Source organism: Lissotriton vulgaris, chromosome 2_1 (assembly GCF_964263255.1).
Source record: "Lissotriton vulgaris chromosome 2_1, aLisVul1.2, whole genome shotgun sequence".
Lineage (NCBI taxonomy): Eukaryota > Metazoa > Chordata > Amphibia > Caudata > Salamandridae > Lissotriton > Lissotriton vulgaris.
The window spans coordinates 119,049,315-119,070,445 of NC_141687.1; the positions used below are offsets into that span (position 1 = coordinate 119,049,315).

The following is a 21,131-nucleotide window of genomic DNA, read 5'->3' on the forward strand; positions in this document are numbered from 1 at the left end:
CATTGTAAATTGAATTTTGTACATCTTTTAACGTCTAATGTATGTAACGCCCTTTTCGCTACATCCTGGGAATTTGGAAAGAATTACTTAAGGACAATCATTTCATTCAGATGAACGTCTGTCTGAAATTTCGGAATTAATTGAGGATTAGTCTTTAAAATCTCTATCATCTCTGAACTACAGAAACGGTTCTTTAATTGTGAAAGCCTGTATTTCACTAACTCTACTTGCAGACGTCAAGGATAACAACATGCCCATTTCCATGACAAAAATGTCATCTCAGCTTTGTGAATGGGTTCGAATGGAGCCGTTATCAATTGTGAGAGTTCTATAATAGGCTCAAGGAGGAGGCTGTTTTATTGGAGAGAATGTTCTAAAGAGCCCTACAAGAAATTATTTGATAATCCTATTTGGCCATAAAGATGGCATACTGGATGATCTTCTAATTCTCAATATGGATGCTAAGTGCACTTTAATCGCAGTATGAATCAGACCTGTCTTGGCTAAATATACTCTGGTATTGCTGATACTGAGTGAATTGTTGACTTCTGACACTGTAAACAGGAAGGTTTTCATTTTAGTTGACACGTTTTGTTGGTAGAATCAGCTCTGGCCTTAGCAAGAATATTCCTACGTTCTTGTGGGAGCTAGGCTGTTAAGTGCAAGGATGTCAGATCCAGATTACGTATTTGGCCGTGGTTCATTGACAATAAAGCCGGCAAAGGCTTCAGACGAATGCAATGTTTCTTCAACAGCAGAATAAATTCTGTGAATTAACACTGTCAGGGCCATTTCAGGGCTATTAGAATCATCCTGCACGGTTCTCTCTTAAACTTGTTGAAAACCTGGTAAAAGTGTAAGCAAAGATCCCAGACCATCCCATTGAAAATGCATTCATCCACGACCCTGGTTGTGGATTCCAACTTGCGTAGAACCGCCATTTTCAATTCTGAGCAGTTGCAAACAGGTCCAGATTTGGCTTGCTTCCAAGACTGAAGATACTGTCTAGATCTAGAGTGTCTTGGTTGAGCTCCCGTTCACAGCAGCTGTTTTTGGTTCTGCTCACAATAACATTGCTTATTCCTGGAACATGTTCTGCTTTTAGCTACACTTGATGTTTCAGTGGCTATGTCCATAATTCTGAGCTTCTTGAGACAGTGTTTGAGATCTAGTGCCACCTTGTTCGTTGATGATGGTGGTATTGTCTGTGCGTACAAGTACTTTTATTATGGAAAGAAAATATGGATGACTCAATGCCACTGCCTTGAATTTCAAGAGAATTATGGGACAGTTCCTGTGGTGCGGAGCACACTTTCTCCTTATCTTCAAATGCTGCAGGTGAGCACCAAACCCCTCTAGGGAGCTAGGCTGTTAAGTGCAAGGATGTCAGATCCAGATTACGTATTTGGCAGTTGTTCATTGACAATAAAGCCGGCAAAGGCTTCAGACGAATGCAATGTTTCTTCAACAGCAGAATAAATTCTGTGAATTAACACTGTCAGGGCCATTTCAGGGCTATTAGAATCATCCTGCACGGTTCTCTCTTAAACTTGTTGAAAACCTGGTAAAAGTGTAAGCAAAGATCCCAGACCATCCCATTGAAAATGCATTCATCCACGACCCTGGTTGTGGATTCCAACTTGCGTAGAACCGCCATTTTCAATTCTGAGCAGTTGCAAACAGGTCCAGATTTGGCTTGCTTCCAAGACTGAAGATACTGTCTAGAGTGTCTTGGTTGAGCTCCCGTTCACAGCAGCTGTTTTTGGTTCTGCTCACAATAACATTGCTTATTCCTGGAACATGTTCTGCTTTTAGCTACACTTGATGTTTCAGTGGCTATGTCCATAATTCTGAGCTTCTTGAGACAGTGTTTGAGATCTAGTGCCACCTTGTTCGTTGAGGATGGTGGTATTGTCTGTGCGTACAAGTACTTTTATTATGGAAAGAAAATATGGATGACTCAATGCCACTGCCTTGAATTTCAGGAGAATTATGGGAAAGTTCCTGTGGTGCGGAGTACACTTTCTCCTGATCTTCAAATGCTGCAGGTGAGCACCAAACCCATCAAGGGAGACATCTGTTGTCACCACAAAATCGACAATCTTAGGTTGGAAGCTTAATTCTTAAACCTGTTGAATGATTCTTATCAAGACCAACAGAGAGAGAGGCGCTTTCATGGTCGGAGTGATCTGCCTTGTCCTAGCAAGAGCATGGATTTTGCAGTCAGTCCTCGTCAAGCTCTGCCTGAAGACGGCAAAACTGAACCAAAGAAATGCAAGACAACATCATCCCTAGAAGGGACCTGAAGAGACTAACTGAATCAGACTTACTTAAAAAAGAATACACTAATAGCCTAAGCCTGGTTTGTCTTTCCTTTGTAAGATATGCCTCATCTCGTATGGTGTCTAAAATGGCTCCCAAGAATGTTGTAGTCCTCGATGGATGGAGTAACAATTTTTGTGGTTTGAGAGTTAGGCCCAGTTTGCTGAATACTGTCCCAGACAGGCCCATCTCCCTTTGGTTGATAAAGGCACCTAACTGTCAAGATGCAGCCAGTTGTCAAGGATTGGGAACACCAGGTAACCTACCTATCTTAGGTGAGCTGCCACTTGAGCAAGGCATTTTGTGAAAATGTGTGTGTGGGGGTGATTTTAGCCCGAAAGGGAGGACTTTGAACTGGCAATGGATGACGTCTACTCAAATTTTCCAGCTACTCAGAACTTTTCGATGAATCTCAAAACTTTTCAAAGTTTTGGGTAAATTAGGATATGAAAATATGCACCCTGGAGATCGAATGTTATCATTTAGTCTCCATGATTGAGAAGTTGAACAATGTCTTGAAGAGCAACCTTGCGAAACGATTGCTTTCTTAGGTATTTGTGTAACCTTGGCAGGTCTAAAATGGATCTCCATTCTCTCACCTTTTTCTTGATTAAAATGAATTGGGAATAGAACTCTATTCTCTTCTGGTTGTGGGATACTCTTTCTATGGCTCCTTTGATGAGCATGGTTAGAATTTCCAATTGTAGCAGATGGAGATGAGGGGGGATGTCCCTCTCAGAGATGTATGGGGTGGTCTTCATGTGAACTCCAAAGTAGGACTTTAGAGGATAAGATCTAAAACCCACCTGTCCATGGTTTATTTTCATTGCTTCAAACAGTTTGTGATGCAACCCCCTGTTGGTAGTTGGGACCGTATGGGGGTAGGCAGTAGCTTCACATCGGCACTGTTTTCGACTTTTGGGTCTTCCTTGGGATGTTTGCTACCTTCTTGCTTGTCAGACAATGCTGATGGTGGCTGTCTATATTCTTGTGGATGATACTGTGGTTGTGCTGCTTAAAGTTCTGAAATTGTTGAGAACTATATGGCTGATGTTGTCCTCGGTATGAGAGCAGCCCTCTTCCTTTTGCTCCCCGAAAAGGTATTCGCCGCTGCATTTGTAGAGTACCTATTGATCTTGCTGTGTCCATTTGGATCATCTTTAGGGCATCGTCAACGTCAAAGTAACTTTATTCGGTTGTTCGAATTAACCGAATAAAGTTACTTTGACGTCAACGTAATAATGCCTCTCTATCATATGGCATAGCTAGGATCTTACTTTGGACTGTGTTATGATGGCGTCTGCCTTGGGTGTGCAATTAACCTGGCACATTTTCTGCTGCCTTATATGCTTACCCAAGTTAATAAGACAGCACAGGATGTTGCTGGATTTTTACACCTTACTCCGAGATGAAATCCACAACAGGGATTGCCCTAATTGATTTCCAAGCAGGATCTATAAAGTCATTCAAAAATCAACCCGATTGCTTAATAAGCATTGGTAGTTTGAATCTTTTTGCAGCTCTTTCCATTAGAATATTAAATCCCCCAATGCTGTCAGGAGGAGTATCAACTGGCTGTGGAGCTGACAGGGAAAGTATGGGATTCAGGTAGCCATCCTATTCATTGGGTGCACTTTTATCGTCTGGCACTTTAACTTCCTCTCTTTCTTCATCAGAAGATATTCTGGCATCTGCAGGTGGGAATGCTATGTTTGATGCTGGAACATTATGCAGTGTGCGCGGAGTAGGAGGTTGTACTTGATGAGATTGTGGAGAATGTACTCGCTGTGGTGTTGATAAAGCCTCTGTGAGCTCCAGAAAGATAACAAGTTACTTACCTGTAACTGTAGTTCACCAGTATTGGAAGCTTTCATAGATTCAAATACCTGAATCATTTCCCCGTCGTCGAGACGGGAGTCTCCGGTATATAAAAAGCAATGCTTAGCTATCTGAGAAAAGGCCTAGGCCCATTTCTCTTTTGCAACCCATAACCTTTGTTATGTAAAAAAGGACCAAACTTTTCTCTTAGCCAATCAGAGCTTCTCACCCTCTAGCACCCTCCTGAGAGAAAATCTGAGGGGCAAAAGAATCTCTCAGGAGGGTTCTAGAGGGTGAGGTGCTCTGATTGGCTAAGATTAAAGGTTTGGTCCTTTTTTACATAACAAAGATTAAGGGTTGCAAAAGAGAAATGGACCTAGAACTTTTCTGAGTTAGCTATACTAGTAAGCATTGCTTTATATATACTGGAGACTCCCGTCTCGACGACGGGGAAATGATTCAGGTATGTGAATCTATGAAAGCTCCAATACTGGAGTAAAGTTTATTACTGTTCTTGTAACATGCTCTGTAAGTCTTGAACCAAAGCTCTTGGTGCCTGTACCTGGTCTTCCTGAGGCGGATGATGACTATATGGTTGGTAGTTGTCTATGTATTGAACAGGTCTATCAGCATTGTGCTCCTGAAGAATAATACTCTTCTTCAAAATATTAATTTCTTCCTATTTTATGTTCAATTAAGAAGGACTAAGGGCCGTTCTAAATGGACCTTCATCATCAGAATCCTCTTCATCTAACAAATGGGTTGGCGGAAGTAATACAACTTTACTTTGAGAGGTATGTTCTGGCATCAGTACAGGTGAATGAGCAGGCATTTTTGGTGACGTCAACAATGGCGATGATATCATCAACGTAATCAGGGCTTTTACCGTTGACGGTGTTACTGTTACCATTATCAACTAGTTTGTCAATGGTTTACTCATCTAAATAATTGTCCTAGTTGTTGTTGTTGACGTCGTGGTCGTCAAGGCAGCAGTCATTGGCAATAGTATTATAGGTGGTTTTCTTGTCGCTGTTAAGGCTCTCTATGTTCGACTGCTCTGAGGAGGACTTCTTTAAGTGCAATACCAACTTTGAAGAAGGTGTTGCAGGCTTCGATATCTTTGAAGAAACATACTCTTTTCTATGCTTGTGAGAGAGTTCTGCTGATTTAGTGTGCCCCATAGATGACCCATGATCGGTCTGTTTACAGTTTTCTTTGGTGGTTCCTGAGGCATGTGGCCTTATGAGGCTTCCTATGAGATTCTGATGAATCTTCACTATCCCCATCAGAAAGAGGAGCATCCTAGGTTTTAAGCTTCTAAAACCACATCAAAAGCCTCTCCTCTCTGTCCATTAGGGGTTTGAAGCAAAAGTACAACAAATGTTACATTATTTAGTCTTATGGGAGGTGTGGAGACAGTTAATATATTCCTTGTGAGGATCTACTGAGTGGAGCATTTTCTTTCTTAAGGTTCCACAAGATCTGAATAGTCCTTATTTAGCCGAAGATGACATCCTAAGCAGTCAGGTTTGTTCAGTAAATTTTCTTTTTTGTGTGTGTGCGTGTGTGTGTGTATATATATAGTTGTATATATATATAGTTATATATATATATATATATGTTTTGAAATAGTTTAAAACTGGATAACTAAGCAGAGCTTAGGCAGACTACCATCACACGACATAGGGTAGAAAATCTGAGAGAAGGAAGGTTCTGAGGGGAGCATTCTACACCTTGCTGCAACTTGATTGGCTGGAGTTTGGGACTTATTAAATGGCGTGGATTAGATACTGGTGTGACTGTTTTCTAGCCCTCTTAGGCTATGTATAACACTGTACTGCGTTCCATCATACCGTGGGGCTCCCACTTTGGCAAAGAGGGGAATGATTCAAGCATGTGAAAATATGAAAGCTCCAATAGTGGAGAAAGAATGGAACAGATGACAGCACACATGAGTGGCATCTCTATAGGCTTTGCACATCATTTACAGAATGAAGTCAGCGCGTATACTCACAGTACCACCTACCGGCACGCAGAGGTACTGCTCAAATGTGTCTGGATCCAGCAGTTAGAAACTGTGTTCGAAATGTCATAATATTTAATGTGACTTTAGAACATTTTTGCTTAGTGTTTAGTCTACTAGCAGCTAAGCAGATATTTAAGCCATCAAAATCTACTTTCTTTCTGCTTTACTGTTCTCCATTTATGATTACTTAATTTAACCATGACATTTGAACCCTTTATCTATTTTTCCTTTAAATACATTGTCTTTTTCTTGATAAACATTCATATTTCGCTCAAAACTGGTGTGGACATTTCAACTTCTTTATTTCAAGCAGTAAGTTAAATTTGTATTGCACACTGATATGGTCTTCACAATTTACCCTCCGTGAATCTTTCGTAAATTTTCAGACTGGATTACGAGTCAGTTTCTCCTAAACAACCTAGAACATTGGCATAGGCAGCAGCAGGCAGCAAGACTTGTGTGATAAATGCCGGAACACAATTTCAAGGGAAGTGACAACATATACTGGAGTTAAGTGCCTTTTGTAGGTGGACACACTATTTAGAATGAGAACATTTAATCAAAATATCATTTCACTGCTCTATAAACCTCGCTCTATGTTCCTTACGTATTGCACAGCACTACTCAAAGCAAGCCTTGCTTGATTGCCAAGCCTCACCCAACTACCACTATCTATGTATAATGAGCTGTGGGATTCTAATAAGTATCCTAAAGTTGACCGTCACTCTTCCTGTAGCAAACTGACAAGCAATTAAGTCTGAAATGTTAAATGTTCTGCCCGCTAAAGTAGAGAAACGAACAGCAGACTTATTATAGAGTTAAAAATAAATAAATGCAAATAACGCACCTTTAACCTGCCGAACTGAACTGAGGTTCTTTTCAAAGGCGTCGTCAAATTTGGGGTTGGTGATAGGCTCAAAATCATTTGTGTAAACTCTTCCAGTGGAGGTTGAAAAACAACATTTACACATGCAAGTGTGGTATCGCAGCCGGCCTTCATCAAGGTAAGGATGTGTAAGAGCATCCTTTGCAGATATTCTTTTGGACTGTAAACAATACATTGAGGATAAATAAACAAGAAGGACTTTGCTTTAAATGCATAAACAGTTGAAAGAATTTATTCAAATACAAGATGCCTTACGATCTTACATACAATTTAGTTTTGGGAAGCTATAATATAAAAAAATCAATTAATCTCACAATACAAACTGAAAAAAACTACATGCTCGTTACGTCAGGCCTGGCTATTCAGACACACAAACCTTGACAAAGTATGTAGTCATGCATTGTTTGTAGGTTATACTGAGCAAAACCGAACAATTAATTTTTGGTAATAATATTATCAAGAAATGATGGCCGATACGGAAAAAGTTACTCCCCTGTAACAATAGTTTAGCAACTTCAAGATTTACTTGCTATGCAATATTAAGCCATTCTTTTTCCCCTCTTTTAGGCATCAACCAGAAATGGGTTGTGCGATCTCCCATGACATACAACATAAACTCCTAATGCCCTAGTACATGGCTGCAATCTTCAGACTCTTTTTCCATGCATCGGTGCTCCGTGTCTCGTAGGAGGGACTTGAGCTGTTCTGCAAGTTGACCCTTTTTGCTTACCTATACCCCTTCAAGGGGGAAGTGAGTAGGTCACATGAGAAACCAAAAAGCGTCAAGCTGCAAAACTACTGCCACAAGTAACCTTTTTCTTTTGGAGTAGGAATCTTTTTCAAGATTCACATGAAGTGAATTGATTATAGGGCGAAGGTCATTACAAGGCACACACACACAGGCATATCTACGTATGTTTAAATGTTTACTTTTACTTAAAACACTGATCATTTTTTTGCATTGGCTCCCCCTCAACCCGTCCTTATTAATGACATCAAGTGAATGTGGTTTGGTTTGATATTTAAATAAGATATATATATATTACCTACTGGCGGTCGCCAGTAGGTATATCTAGTTAGGATTTTTTTCCTATGGGACTTTTGAAAATTCGATGTCTAATAACTTTGTGGACGGAATCGGCTGAAATTTTCCGGAAAATGGCACATTTTGTTTCTGAGCAGCCCTTGAAAATTTGGGGGGGTTTCGTCAAGGGGGGGCCGAGAAAAAAGGGGGGTCCCAAAACGCGTTTTTCCCATGTTAATTTCCATTGGGCGTTTGGCCTCACTTTTAGCTCGAACGGCTGAATGGATTTGCACAAAACTTGGCAAAATTGTAGGGACTGTTAGCCCGATGTCCCTTTGCTGGGTCTCAATATATGTGCTCCAGTGGATTTTGAGAAATTAACGTTTTAAAAAAATTATATATCTGTGACAGCGTCCTGGATAGCGCACCAGTTCGCGTACTTTTCGCGTAACGGAGCTTTGCGAAGCGAAGCTGATTGGCTCTCCGGTGTCTGTCAACATTCTAAACAGTCCGTAGCGGTCGCCATCTTGTCTCTCGGTAGGATCGAGAGACAAGAGGAGGCCAAAACGAAGGGGGAAATGAAGGAAAGGGGGCAAGGTCTGACCCCCTAGGATTGATGAGGGGGATATTAAAGTGCCCCTCGGGGCCCAAAAAAAAAAGAAAATTTGCGTTTTTTTGTCGTAGAGGCGCAAATCGGTACGTGAACCGGGCAGCTAACCAGGCAGCTAACCGGCAGCGTAACGGGAGTCTGAGGAGAAGCTGATTGGCTGTCAACATTGTAAACAGTCCGGAGCGGCCGCCATCTTGTATCTCGGTAGGATCGAGAGACAAGAGGTGGAGAAAAACGAAGGGGGAAATGAAGGAAAGGGGGCAAGGTAGACCCCTCCTGACCCCCTAGGATTGATGAGGGGGATATTAAAGTGCCTCGCGGGGCAAAAAAAAATAAATAATGCGATTTTTCGCGTAGAGGCGCGTCCCAGTACGCGAACCGGGCAGCTAACTGGGCAGCTAACCGGCAGCGTAACGGGAGTCTGAGGAGAAGCTGATTGGCTGTCAACTTTGTAAACAGTCCGGAGCGGCCGCCATCTTGTCTCTCTGTAGGATCGAGAGACAAGAGGTGGTGAAAAACGAAGGGGGAAATGAAGGAAAGGGGGCAGGGTAGACCCCTCCTGACCCCCTAGGATTGATGAGGGGGATATTAAAGTGCCCCGCAGGGCAAAAGGAAAAAAGAAAAAAAAATTGTGATTTTTCGCGGTAGAGGCGCTTCCCGGTACGCCAACCGGGCAGCTAAACGGTAGCGTAACGGGAGTCCGACATCTTGTGTTTTTGGAGCGTCCGGTTTGCGTACCGGGTAGCGTTCCGGTAAGCGTAACAAGGGGAAAACCAAGAGAAACAGTAAAATAAAATTTAAAGGAATAGATTTCCACCAAACTTGGCAAAATTGTAGGGACTGTTTGTTTAATGTGCCTTTGCAAGGCCTCAAGATATGTGCACGTGTGGATTTTGTCTAATTAAGGTTAAAAAAAATATATATGTATATCTGTAAGCGTGCTCTGGCGCGCTTACGTTACGGGTTTTGTTTGCGCTGCAGAGACGATATGTCACGTTTATGTGACGCGTCATGAGGCGTCTCACGTGGCTACGTGGTACGTCACGTAATAAAGAATATATTTTACAGCTATAGATATTAGCTTTTAAAAAACCAATGAAATTCACTGAAAAAAAGATAGGTTATAGACTATATATAGTTAGGAATTTGCATTTACAAAACCTTGAAAATTCACTGAAAAAGCCATTGGTTATAGACCATATATAGTTAGGGATTAGCATTTACAAAACCTTATTTTACTCGCATAAAACCATTGAAATTCGCATATATAGTTAGTTGCGCTAACTATATATCGTGCACCCGCAATCCACTGCTGATGATGTCACATATTACATCATTCATGACATGGTCAGTGACATCACTGATGACATCACTGATGACATCTCATATGACATCACTGATGACATCACTGATGACATCACTGATGACATCACTGATGACATCTCAAATGACATCACTGATGACATCAATGATGACATCAATGATGACATCACTGATGACATCACAGATGACATCTCATTTGACATTACTGATCACATCACTGATGACATCATTCATGTGATTATACGATGAACCTCTTCAGACTCTGATATAACCTTAGATACACTCAGTGTAAACAGACACTCACAGACTGTCACTCATCCATGGAGTTACTCACACACCTAGTCAGTCATGCAAAGAATCAATCACACCTCCATTTCCTCAACTATACAGTTATACACACCTTACTTATTCAAACATATACTAACACATATTTACTCTCTTATACAATCCCTGATACAAGTTCACAATGATCCACACAGCCACTCACACATTCACTGGCTCTTATGCACAGTTATTTATATATGTCAACTCTCACATGTACTGTGTTTTACATATGTACTTACATTGACATGGTAGCACTGAGATATCCATTCACTCACCAATACACTCATGCACACAGTTAACCGCCCATACAGCTGTTTCCACATGCACTTTTGAACCCATACATCTAGTGAATCAACTGCTCACACATCTATGCACAAAGTCATACACCTCCCAGCCACCCACACACACACTCAGTCTCCCATACAAATACTTGGGCAACCAATCAATAACCCATATAGTTACTCATATAGCTACTGATCAACACATGCAGCAGTTTACAGAACAACAGACATAATGATGCACAAATTAAGACAGTTTAGTCAGTAACCCATGCACTCAGTGAGACACATCTAATCACTCTCTCATACAGTCAGTCATGCACCTACTAAATCCTTCATCCAGACACTTATACATCCACTCATTCTTCAATATGTAAGACATATTTTAACTTTACAGAAACATACAGTCACTGGATGTTGTCATCAGTGATGTCATTTGAGATGTCATCAGTGATGTCATCAGTGATGTCACTGACCATGTCATGAATGATGTAATATGTGACATCATCAGCAGTGGATTGCGGGTGCGCGATATATAGTTAGCGCAACTAACTATATATGCGAATTTCAATGGTTTTATGCGAGTAAAATAAGGTTTTGTAAATGCTAATCCCTAACTATATATGGTCTATAACCAATGGTTTTTTCAGTGAATTTTCAAGGTTTTGTAAATGCAAATTCCTAACTATATATAGTCTATAACCTATGGTTTTTTCAGTGAATATATATATATATATATATATATATATATATATATATATATATATATATATATATATATATATATATATATATATATTACTTTCACTTCGCTCGATACCGCTCTCACAGCATCCACAGTCCAATCCAGACTGTCCAGAAAACGAATAAGGCAGACCCAAAAAAATTCAAGTGCAGTGATTTTAATTCAGTTTAAAAAATGAAACCCAGCAAGCCCGCATGATGCGTTTCGCCTCTAGCCAGAGGCTTGATCACATGATACATTGCTTGAAATGGATGAGGGTATTTAAGGAGTGGAAAATACATGGAGGGCGGTACTATTCATGTTTGACCCGTCCTTTCCAATTAACCCCATAATGATCATCACTTTTCATATATTTACATTTTGGATTTAGGAACCATAATGGTTAGTAGGAACAATTAAGGGCAAGTGCCCTGGTTCAAAAAAGACAGTTCATGGCCGCCATAATGTGACAACAATAAAATATTTGTGCAAAATCCCGCAAATTGTACTTGTCTCTATACAAAACTGTACAATATAAAATACTAGAAAAAATATATATAAAAATATATAGAAATATATATGTACATCTGTTATATATATGTATAAATAAACATAAAAACAATTCATCATCATTGCTATATGTACATTATTTACAATAAAAGACAAGATGTCAAATATTCTATCCATACAATTTCATTATAAAGCACAAAGCACACAATCCAAGATTATAAAAGTACAAAATCTGTCAGACTTAATAGCATCCATAACAAATAATCGTACCAAAAAATTGGCGACCATGAAATAAATTACGTCATAAATCCACCTGTCTTTCCTAACTGTAATTTTTCTGAATAAGAAGACAATCAAAGTGTATATCAATACAAATAAATGTATAGGGGCCCAATTCATCATGGTTAATACAAACTCCTATTTGATACCAAATGTATCTCATCCACAAATTCCTCTAATGCCCTAGTGCAAAATAATGTGCAAAATATCTAAACAAAAATGTTTAGAATTTCTTCTGTGTGATTAAAAACAAGTACATGGGAAAATTAGAGGGAATGGTCAGAGGAAAACATATAGTTCTTTATCATCCTTAACCCCTTCAGCGCGGCGCGAATTTTCGCGCTGTGCTGAGGGTTCTAAGGTTCTAACGGGCTCATGACGGAACGGTTCCGTCATCAGCACAGCTCACCCGTAGCTGATGACGGAACCGTTCTGTCATCAGCATGGAAGGGGTTAAATTTATCTCCCTTTACATATAGAAACCAACTCTCGATTACGGTGAAACTGATATACTGAAGGAAACATGAATTATAAAGTGTGTAATGACCGGTAACTCGACCCTGCAAATAGATTTATAAACAAGTATATAAATCTTCGCTCGCGTTCAGGCCCCGCGGGGCCTTACTATCGAGCTCTATTATGTACCTGGTCTCTAGTAGGCGAAGTTGAGCATCTCTGTCACCTCCCCTCTTGAGGGGCATTACACAGTCAATAGCATAGTACAGCAAGGAAGAAGGATCACTGTTGTGTAGACTCTCAAAATGGCGAGCCATAGGGTATGCCTGATCTTTTCCAACAATGGCCCTAATGTGTTGCAGCACACGCTTGTGCACTGGCAAACGTGTGCTGCCCACGTATCGGAGGTCACACGGGCATTGTAAAATGTATACTGCAAAGTCCGTTCTGCAAGACATGCGTTTCTTAATCATTACGGGCTTGGTTTTAAACGGCACCGTATATTGGGTTTTATTGCATCCATTTTTGCATGCCTTGCAGACAGTACACTTCTTAAATCCTCCTCCAATGGCACCCCAAGTATCAGAGACTGGTTTTTCGAGGAAGTTACTCATTAGTCTATCTCCCATCGAAATGGATTTTCTAAATGTAATGTCAGGTTTACTCATTACAAATTTCCCAATAACAGGATCCCCTGAAATTAGGTTCCAGTTCTTATAAAAGATACGTCGTATCTCCTTGTGCTGTCTGCTGTAAGTTATGATAACTCTCGGTTTTATCCGGTTATCCTCTGTTGTTTGTACAATAATTTTTTCTTTCACTGCTAATGCTTCTCGTCTAGTTATAGATGTCGCTCTATTGATGGCTCTCTGGATAGTATTGATGGAATAGCCTCTGGATAGAAAACGTGCCTTACTTTCATCTTGTGATTTGGTGCCTTCCTCATCTGTGCTACTTATACGTCTGATACGCAGCATTTCCCCGAAGGGAATGCTGCTAATCAAGTGAAAAGGATGCTGACTAGACGCATGTAATACTGTATTACCTGCGGTGGGTTTTCTATGTAACCTAGTGGCAATCCCTGTGTCCCTTATATATACTTCCATGTCCAGAAAAACCACTGATCTAGCATCTATGTTCGCAGTGAAATTCAAATTCAAATCATTGTTATTCATCTCTTTAACAAAGTCTTGTGCTTGCTCACGTGATCCTTTCCAGACCATAAATAGGTCGTCAATATACCTTAAATAAATCGGTATATGTTCCTGAGTAATGTGTTTAAGGATGTTGCCAAGGACCCGCTCCTCCCACAATCCCATATGGAGACATGCTAGACTGGGGGAGAAGCAGGCCCCCATTGCAACACCCCTGACCTGTTGGTATATTTGATTATTAAACAGGAAATAGTTCTGCTCTAGACACAGCTGGATCATAGATAGTAACATTTTGTTGTGAGCTGAAAAATTCATTGGTCTTTTATTTAAATAGAATTCAACTGCTTTTACCCCATCAGAGTGTTTGATAGATGTATATAAAGAGGTCACATCTAATGTAATGAGCAAATAGTCAGTGTTCCAAACAATACCATCAATTTTCCTGATAAAGTCTGCAGTATCTTGTACATATGATTGTTAACCTTTTACCCACTCTTGAAGGAAAAAGTCGATATATCGAGAGATATTCTCTGTTGAGCTATTAATCGCCGAAATGATCGGAGTCCCTGGTTGGCACACGTTTGTCTTTGTGAACTTTCTGTATCAAATAGAAAGTTGGTATTACCGGATGTTCTTTTTTCATAAAGTTATATTCATCATTGGACAACAATTTTGCACTCCGCCATGCCATTAACTTCAAATTTTGATCTTGCCAAGCAGTTTTGATTGCTGTTAAATTACTTTTTTTATAACATGAGGAATCCAAGAGCTGGCTTTCTGCCTCTGCCACATACATATCTCTTGGCCACAGAACGATGTTCCCGCCTTTATCTGCTTGGCGAACAATTATGTTTTGCTCATGTTCTAATTTTCTGATCAAATTATAGTAGCATTGATTTTTCTTGTCAAAAGATCTTCGTTTCCGATTTGTAACGGCATAGAGTTGTTTTAAGTCCTTGATGACCAGCTCATGGTATACTTCCAAATTATCGTGGGTTAGAATGGGTTGGAACGTCGATCTTGGTTTGAATGGGGTGTGACTCATTGCTTGATCTTCACTTGAAATTATTAGCGGTAAGTCGCTCATTATTGCTCCCAATATATATATAGCAATCTGCATTGAAGACTATGCGGATGTATAAGTGTCTGTATGGAGGATTTAATAGCAATGTGATTGACTGTCTAAGTGACTAATTTAAAGTGTCTCAATAAATATATGGGATAGTGATTAATCTGTGTGAAGACCAGTATCACTCTAGCTCTTGTTGTGTAAACTACTACATAAGTTGGTTACTAGTTATGTGAAAGTCTATATTAGTTATTAATTAGTTAAGTGAGTATTTGTATGGGATAGTGAATGTGTGTGTGGTTGGGTGGGAGGTGCGTGACTGTCCAAAGATGTGTAAATAGTTGATTTAGTAGGTATATGAGGTTAAGACTGTATGTGGAAACAGTTGTTTGGGTGAGTGAATCTCTTTATGGGTGTGGTGATGAGTAAATATATTTTTCAATGATACATGCCCAACAAAATAGAAATATAAAATGCAGTGTATGTGACAGTTGTATATAAATAAGTATACATAAGACTCAGTGATTGTATGAGTGACTATCGAAAACTGTATACTTGTAATAGTGATTTAAAACACACTAAGTATAAGTTACTATCTATACGAATAAATAAAGTGGTGTTTGTGTGTGTACCTTACTAAATGTAAGTATGAGCAATTGTCTGCATAAGTGTGTAGTATGACTGCATAAGTGTGTAGTATGACTGCATAAGTGAATAGGATGTGCGCTGGTGTGTAATGTCGATGTAGGTGTATAAGTATATTTAATAGTGTTCTATTGTACTTTGTTAGCATGCATGATTGCATCTATAGGATAAGTGTTTAGATCTGTGTGTGTAGATGTAGGAATCACTGAGTGGTTTTTAGAAACTGGTATTGGTGTGTCAATGGTTTCAAATATGGCACTCCATATTTTATGAGTGTTGAAAGGTTATACTAGTGTATGATAAGATGTATCAGAGTGTCATGTGGATGATGTCATCAGTGATGTCATTTGAGATGTCATCAGTGATGTCACTGACCATGTCATGAATGATGTAATATGTAACATCATCAGCAGTGGATTGCAGGCACGTGAGTTATACTTAGTACAACTAACTATAACGGAGGAATTACAATGGTTTTGTACGAGTGAAATGTCCAGCTAACAATAACACACCTAAAACCTATGTTTTTTTCAGTGAATTTTTAAGGTTTTTCAAATGCTAATTCCTAACTATAACATGTCTCAAACCTATGTTTTTTTCAGTGAATTTCAAAGGTTTTTTAAATGCTAATTCCTAACTATAACTTGTCTGAAACCGATGGTGTTTTCAGTGAATTTCAAAGGTTTTGTAAATGATAATTTTTAAATGTATTGTTATATTTATTTTTTGATACTATTTACTACATTTTTTACACTATTTATTTTTAGATATTTTATTTTTGAAATTACGTTATGATTACATTCTACTTTACATTACATAATATACTTTCTCAGAATGAATTACTTTAGTTTAAATACTTTGCAAATAGACAATAGACTTTTAAGTACAGTAGTTACAGTTGTTGCAATGGGCAACTCAATTTCAAACACAATGCAACATTGAGCTGAATGGGAATTTCCAGTTAAATGCAATTAGTTACTTTATGGATTACTTTTCTAACCACAGGACTGGATCCTAGATTCAGTCCTGGGACATCTCCTGTAAAAAGTTGAGTAAAAGCGTTTTGGTTACAGTAGTGAACTTTAGGGAATATTATTGTATTTTAAAAGTTGACACTTAGAAACTTTTTCACATAGAATCACCAATGTTATCCTGTGGGAGGAAATTCACATAGCAGGTAAGTAGTGTTACTGTTACTTTTTCTTACTCAGTGGTGGATTCTGCACTGGTGCATCTTCTGTAAACAGTTGGAAGAATGCGTTTAAGTCATACAGTCGATTTTTAAGGAATATTTGTAGTTTGTGAAAATAAACACTTAGAAACGTTTCTGTTGAAAACCAGACAATGGATTCCTATGGAAGGAAATACAAGTTACTGGTAAGTATGTTTAGAATTACTTTTCAGGATCAGTACTGGGCTCAAAGATGCAGCACTGATGTCTCTCCTGATAACAGGTGAGTAAATCGGAAATCGTAGTTCGGCTGATTTTAGAGGAATATTTGTAAGTTTCAAAAATCGACACTTCGAAACTTTTTCAGCAAAAAGCAGGCAATGATATCCTACGGAATAAATTCAAGTTACTGGCAAGTACGGTTAGAATTACTTTTCAGGATCAGTACTGGGCTCAAAGATGCAGCACTGAGGTCTCTCTTGATAACAGGTGAGTAAATCGGAATTAGTTGTCCGGCTTATTTTAGGTGAATATTTTAAAGTTCCAAAACTCCACACTCAGAAGAATTTCCAAGTGAAACCAGTCCATGTTAGCCTATGGAAGGAAATTCACTTAGCAGGTAAGTACTGTTATCGTTACTGTTTCTTACTCAGCGGTTAATCCTAGATCCACCACTGGTGCATCTCTTGTAAACAGTTGAAAAAATGTGTTGAAGTCAAACAGACGATTTTTAAGGAATATTTGTAGTTTGTGAAAATAGATACTTTGAAACTTTTCTGGTGAAAACCAGACAATGAATTCCTATGGAAGGAAATACAAGTTACTGGTAAGTACAGTTAGAATTACTTTTCAGGGTCAGTGCTGGGATACAAGATGCAGCACCAGGTTCTCTCCTTATACCAGGTGAGGTAATCGGAATTCGTTGTTCGGATGATTTTAGGTGAATAGTTCCAAAACTCCACACTTAGAAGAATTTCCAAGTGAAACAAGTCAATGTTAGCCAATGGAAGGATATTCAAGTTACTGATAAGTATGTTTAGAATTATCTTTCAGGATCAGTTCTGGGCTCAAAGATGCAGCACTGATGCCTCTCTCCTGAGAACAGGTGAGTAAATCGGAATTCGTAGTTTGGCTGATTTTAGAGGAATATTTGTAAGTTTCAAAAATCAACAATTCGAAACTTTTTCAGCAAAAAGCAGGCAATGATATCCTATGGAAGTAAATTTAAATTACTGGTAAGTACGGTTAATATTATTTTTCAGGATAAGTACTGGGCTCAAAGATGCAGCACTGAGGTCTCTCCTGATAACAGGTGAGTAAATCTGAATTCGTAGTTTTGCTGATTTTACTTTGGTCCACTACATATAGAGACATTTTCCTACACCATCCCCTCCCTTCACCACTGTCTAAACGCGCCCTGTGTCCGTTTTAATTTGGGAGATTGAGTCCCCTTGAATCCTGAGGGTCCCTGGGGTCCAAGTAGCCCACTAGGTACCTCCAGTAAGCGCCACAGAGCTCATTTTAAGTTGGGGAATTAATTTCTCTTCAATCCTGAGGTCCCCTGGGGGCCAACTAGCCCACCAGGTACCTTGAGTATGTGCCAGGGAGCTGTGTTGCAGAGAGGTGTTCAGAGGCCATGCCCCTTTTTACACCTCTCTGCAACGCAGCTCCGTGACATTTTTTTTTGATCAGCAGGATCTGCGCATCCTGCGTGGATTTTGCCGATTTTTTTAAAAAAAAAATAGAAAATTTTGTGTGTGTGGGTGGGGGGGGGGGGGGGGGGGGAAGGAGGGGGAGCTTGTGGGACCCCCTGAACAGGTCTAGGGGGTCAGGGTGTTTCTACCCTGCCCCCTTGACGCGTTTTGCATGTTTTTTTATAGGTGTCTTGTGCCTCGGTTCGAGGCACAAGATGGCTGCTAACACTTCTTGATTTGGAGTGTTGACAGCCAATTAGAATACAGCTCGTGCACGGCTGGGTGCGCGGATTCTGCGCGGCCATAGATATATATGTACTTTTAAATGTCATTTTCTCAGGAACTACTGAACGGATTTACACCATTTAAGCAAGAGGCACGAGTCTGAACTAAGGACTACCTCTTTGCCAAATTTGGTGTAATTTCGTTCAGGAGTTCGGGCTGTTGCCGCGAAGAACGGTTCCTATGAAAAATTGCATGGGGAAAACACATTTTGGGACCCCCTTTTTTCTTGGCCCCCGCTTGACGAATCACCCCGCGATTTTCTGGATAGGAGCGGACCGGAGCGCCCCACCAGTTTTGAAAATTTCACGAAGATTCGTCAACCGGCGCCAAAGTTATTCCAAATAGAATGTTGCGGATTTAGTTTGGAAAATAGATCCTAACTATAACTACCTACTGGCAACCGCCAGTAGGTAATATATATATATATATATATATATATATATATATATTCACTGAAAAAACCATAGGTTTCACACCAGTTATAGTTAGGTGGAAATTTTACTCGCATAAAACCATTGAAATTCCCACGTTATAGTTAGTTGGACTCACTATAACTTGCGCGTGCAATGCACTGCTGATGACGTCACATATTATATCACTCATGACATGGTCAGTGACATCACTCATGACATCACTGATGACATCTCAACGCTGATGACATGAAACGCGTCAGGACTGCCCGCAGCTGCTCATTAAAAGATTTGAGACCACAGTGTTACGAGCACGGCTCATCTCTTTCTGCAACAGAAGGTATTGTGTATATATATATATATATATATATATATATATATATATATATAATTTCTATGGCAAAATGAAACCCCTCATTTTGTTCCTTTTCAAATTAAATGTATTAAGTGTTACCACTTTATTCCAATCAAGATGACTTCAGGTGTGCCATACTTTTGTCATACGTAAGACTGTTAGCGTTCTAGTTGTTCTTTAGAACACTCTGGGACATTCTGTCATTGGGCTATAGTTGGGCTACATCTGGCTGATATTTAGGCTACATTTGGGCTCTTTTGTCTCTGGTGGCCATCTTGGGAGACTGCATATCAGAATTTTTTTAAATGAAATATAAGAGGATTTGAGAAGTTACTCAAAATGTGCCCTAATTTTTCTTCCTTCAGCACTAATCATAATTTCTATGGCAAAATGAAACCCCTCATTTTGTTCCTTTGCAAATTAAATGTTTTAAGTGTTAACACTTTATTCCAATCAAGATGACTTCAGGTGTGCCATACTTTTGTCAAAAGTAAGACTGTTAGCGCTCTAGTTGTTCTTTAGAACACTCTGGGACATTCTGTCATTGGGCTATAGTTGGGCTACATCTGGCTGATATTTGGGCTACATTTGTTTTTTTTTTGTCTCTGGTGGCCATCTTTGGGCTACATTTGGGCTCTAACATATATATAGCCCAATGTAGCCCAATATATATTTTTTCAAAGTTAATTTTCGTAAAAACCACTGGAGCACATATCTTGAGACATAGCAAAGGAACATCGGGCTACCAGTCCCTACAATTTTGCCAAGTTTGGTGCAAATCCATTCAGCCGTTCGGGCTAAAAGTGAGTTTGACCGCCCTATGGAAATTAACATGGGGAAAACACGTTTTGGGACCCCCTTTTATCTTGGCCGCCGCTTGATGAATCCCCCCCAACCTTTCAGGGAAGGACCGGTGCTCCGTGAGGCAAATTTGAGGAAATTTTCAGGCGGATTCGTCAACCGACGCCAAAGTTATTCACAATAGAATTTTGATATTTTGCTTTGAAAAAAATCCTAACTATAACTACCTACTGGCGACCGCCAGTAGGTTATATATATATATATATATATATATATATATATATATATATATATATATATATATTGAATTAATGCACTAATAAACTCTTTGGTGAGAGAGTACACTGTGAGTGCGGCCTGTTCTTTACCCGTTACCGGGGATCGATGTTGGAGCTACCCATATATATATATATATGCCACAGCAAGAAACCTTCGATAACGAAGACACCGCACTCCTCTTGAAGTGTATTAATTTCACTTTATTTTGCCTGTAAATTTCTCCCACCCATGCGTTTCGAACCTCACCGTTCCTGGTCCCGGCAGCAAACATTTGTCCATTGTTTATGTTTCTTATTTATACAGTGTCTCCATACATGCTAATTATGATGCATTATGGGCTATGTAGTTTATGATTAAACCAATGGCTCTTATAGAGCCTTTCCAAGTGTCTCGCTTTAGGAACCTAGTGATTGTTTGACCCTGGAAAGGCGTATTCACAGCTGCTATAATGTTATTAGGCGCCGTTTATATAGATGCATGCAACGGAGAATCATTAAGTATGATTTACCTTGGGGCAAATAGTTGCGACTTATTAATACAAGTTCCATATATGATATAGACTGTGTCATTTGAGTCAGTGATGGCTGAGTGCCTATATATATATATATATATATATATATATATATATATATATATATATATATATATGAGAGAGGCAGATTCCTATCTCTGGTAACATCGCAGAAGA

General features: G+C 39.4%; 1 protein-coding gene across 1 annotated transcript in view; it reads right to left on the reverse strand.

Moving 5' to 3' along the window:
- The window catches only part of NLK (nemo like kinase), a 933,583-nt gene that overhangs the window by 115,485 nt on the left and 796,967 nt on the right, over positions 1-21,131 (reverse strand). The window contains exon 9 of the mRNA XM_086954551.1: positions 7,014-7,212. Within this exon, the coding sequence (XP_086810677.1) occupies positions 7,014-7,212 (199 nt within the window). The remainder of the gene's footprint in view (positions 1-7,013; positions 7,213-21,131) is intronic.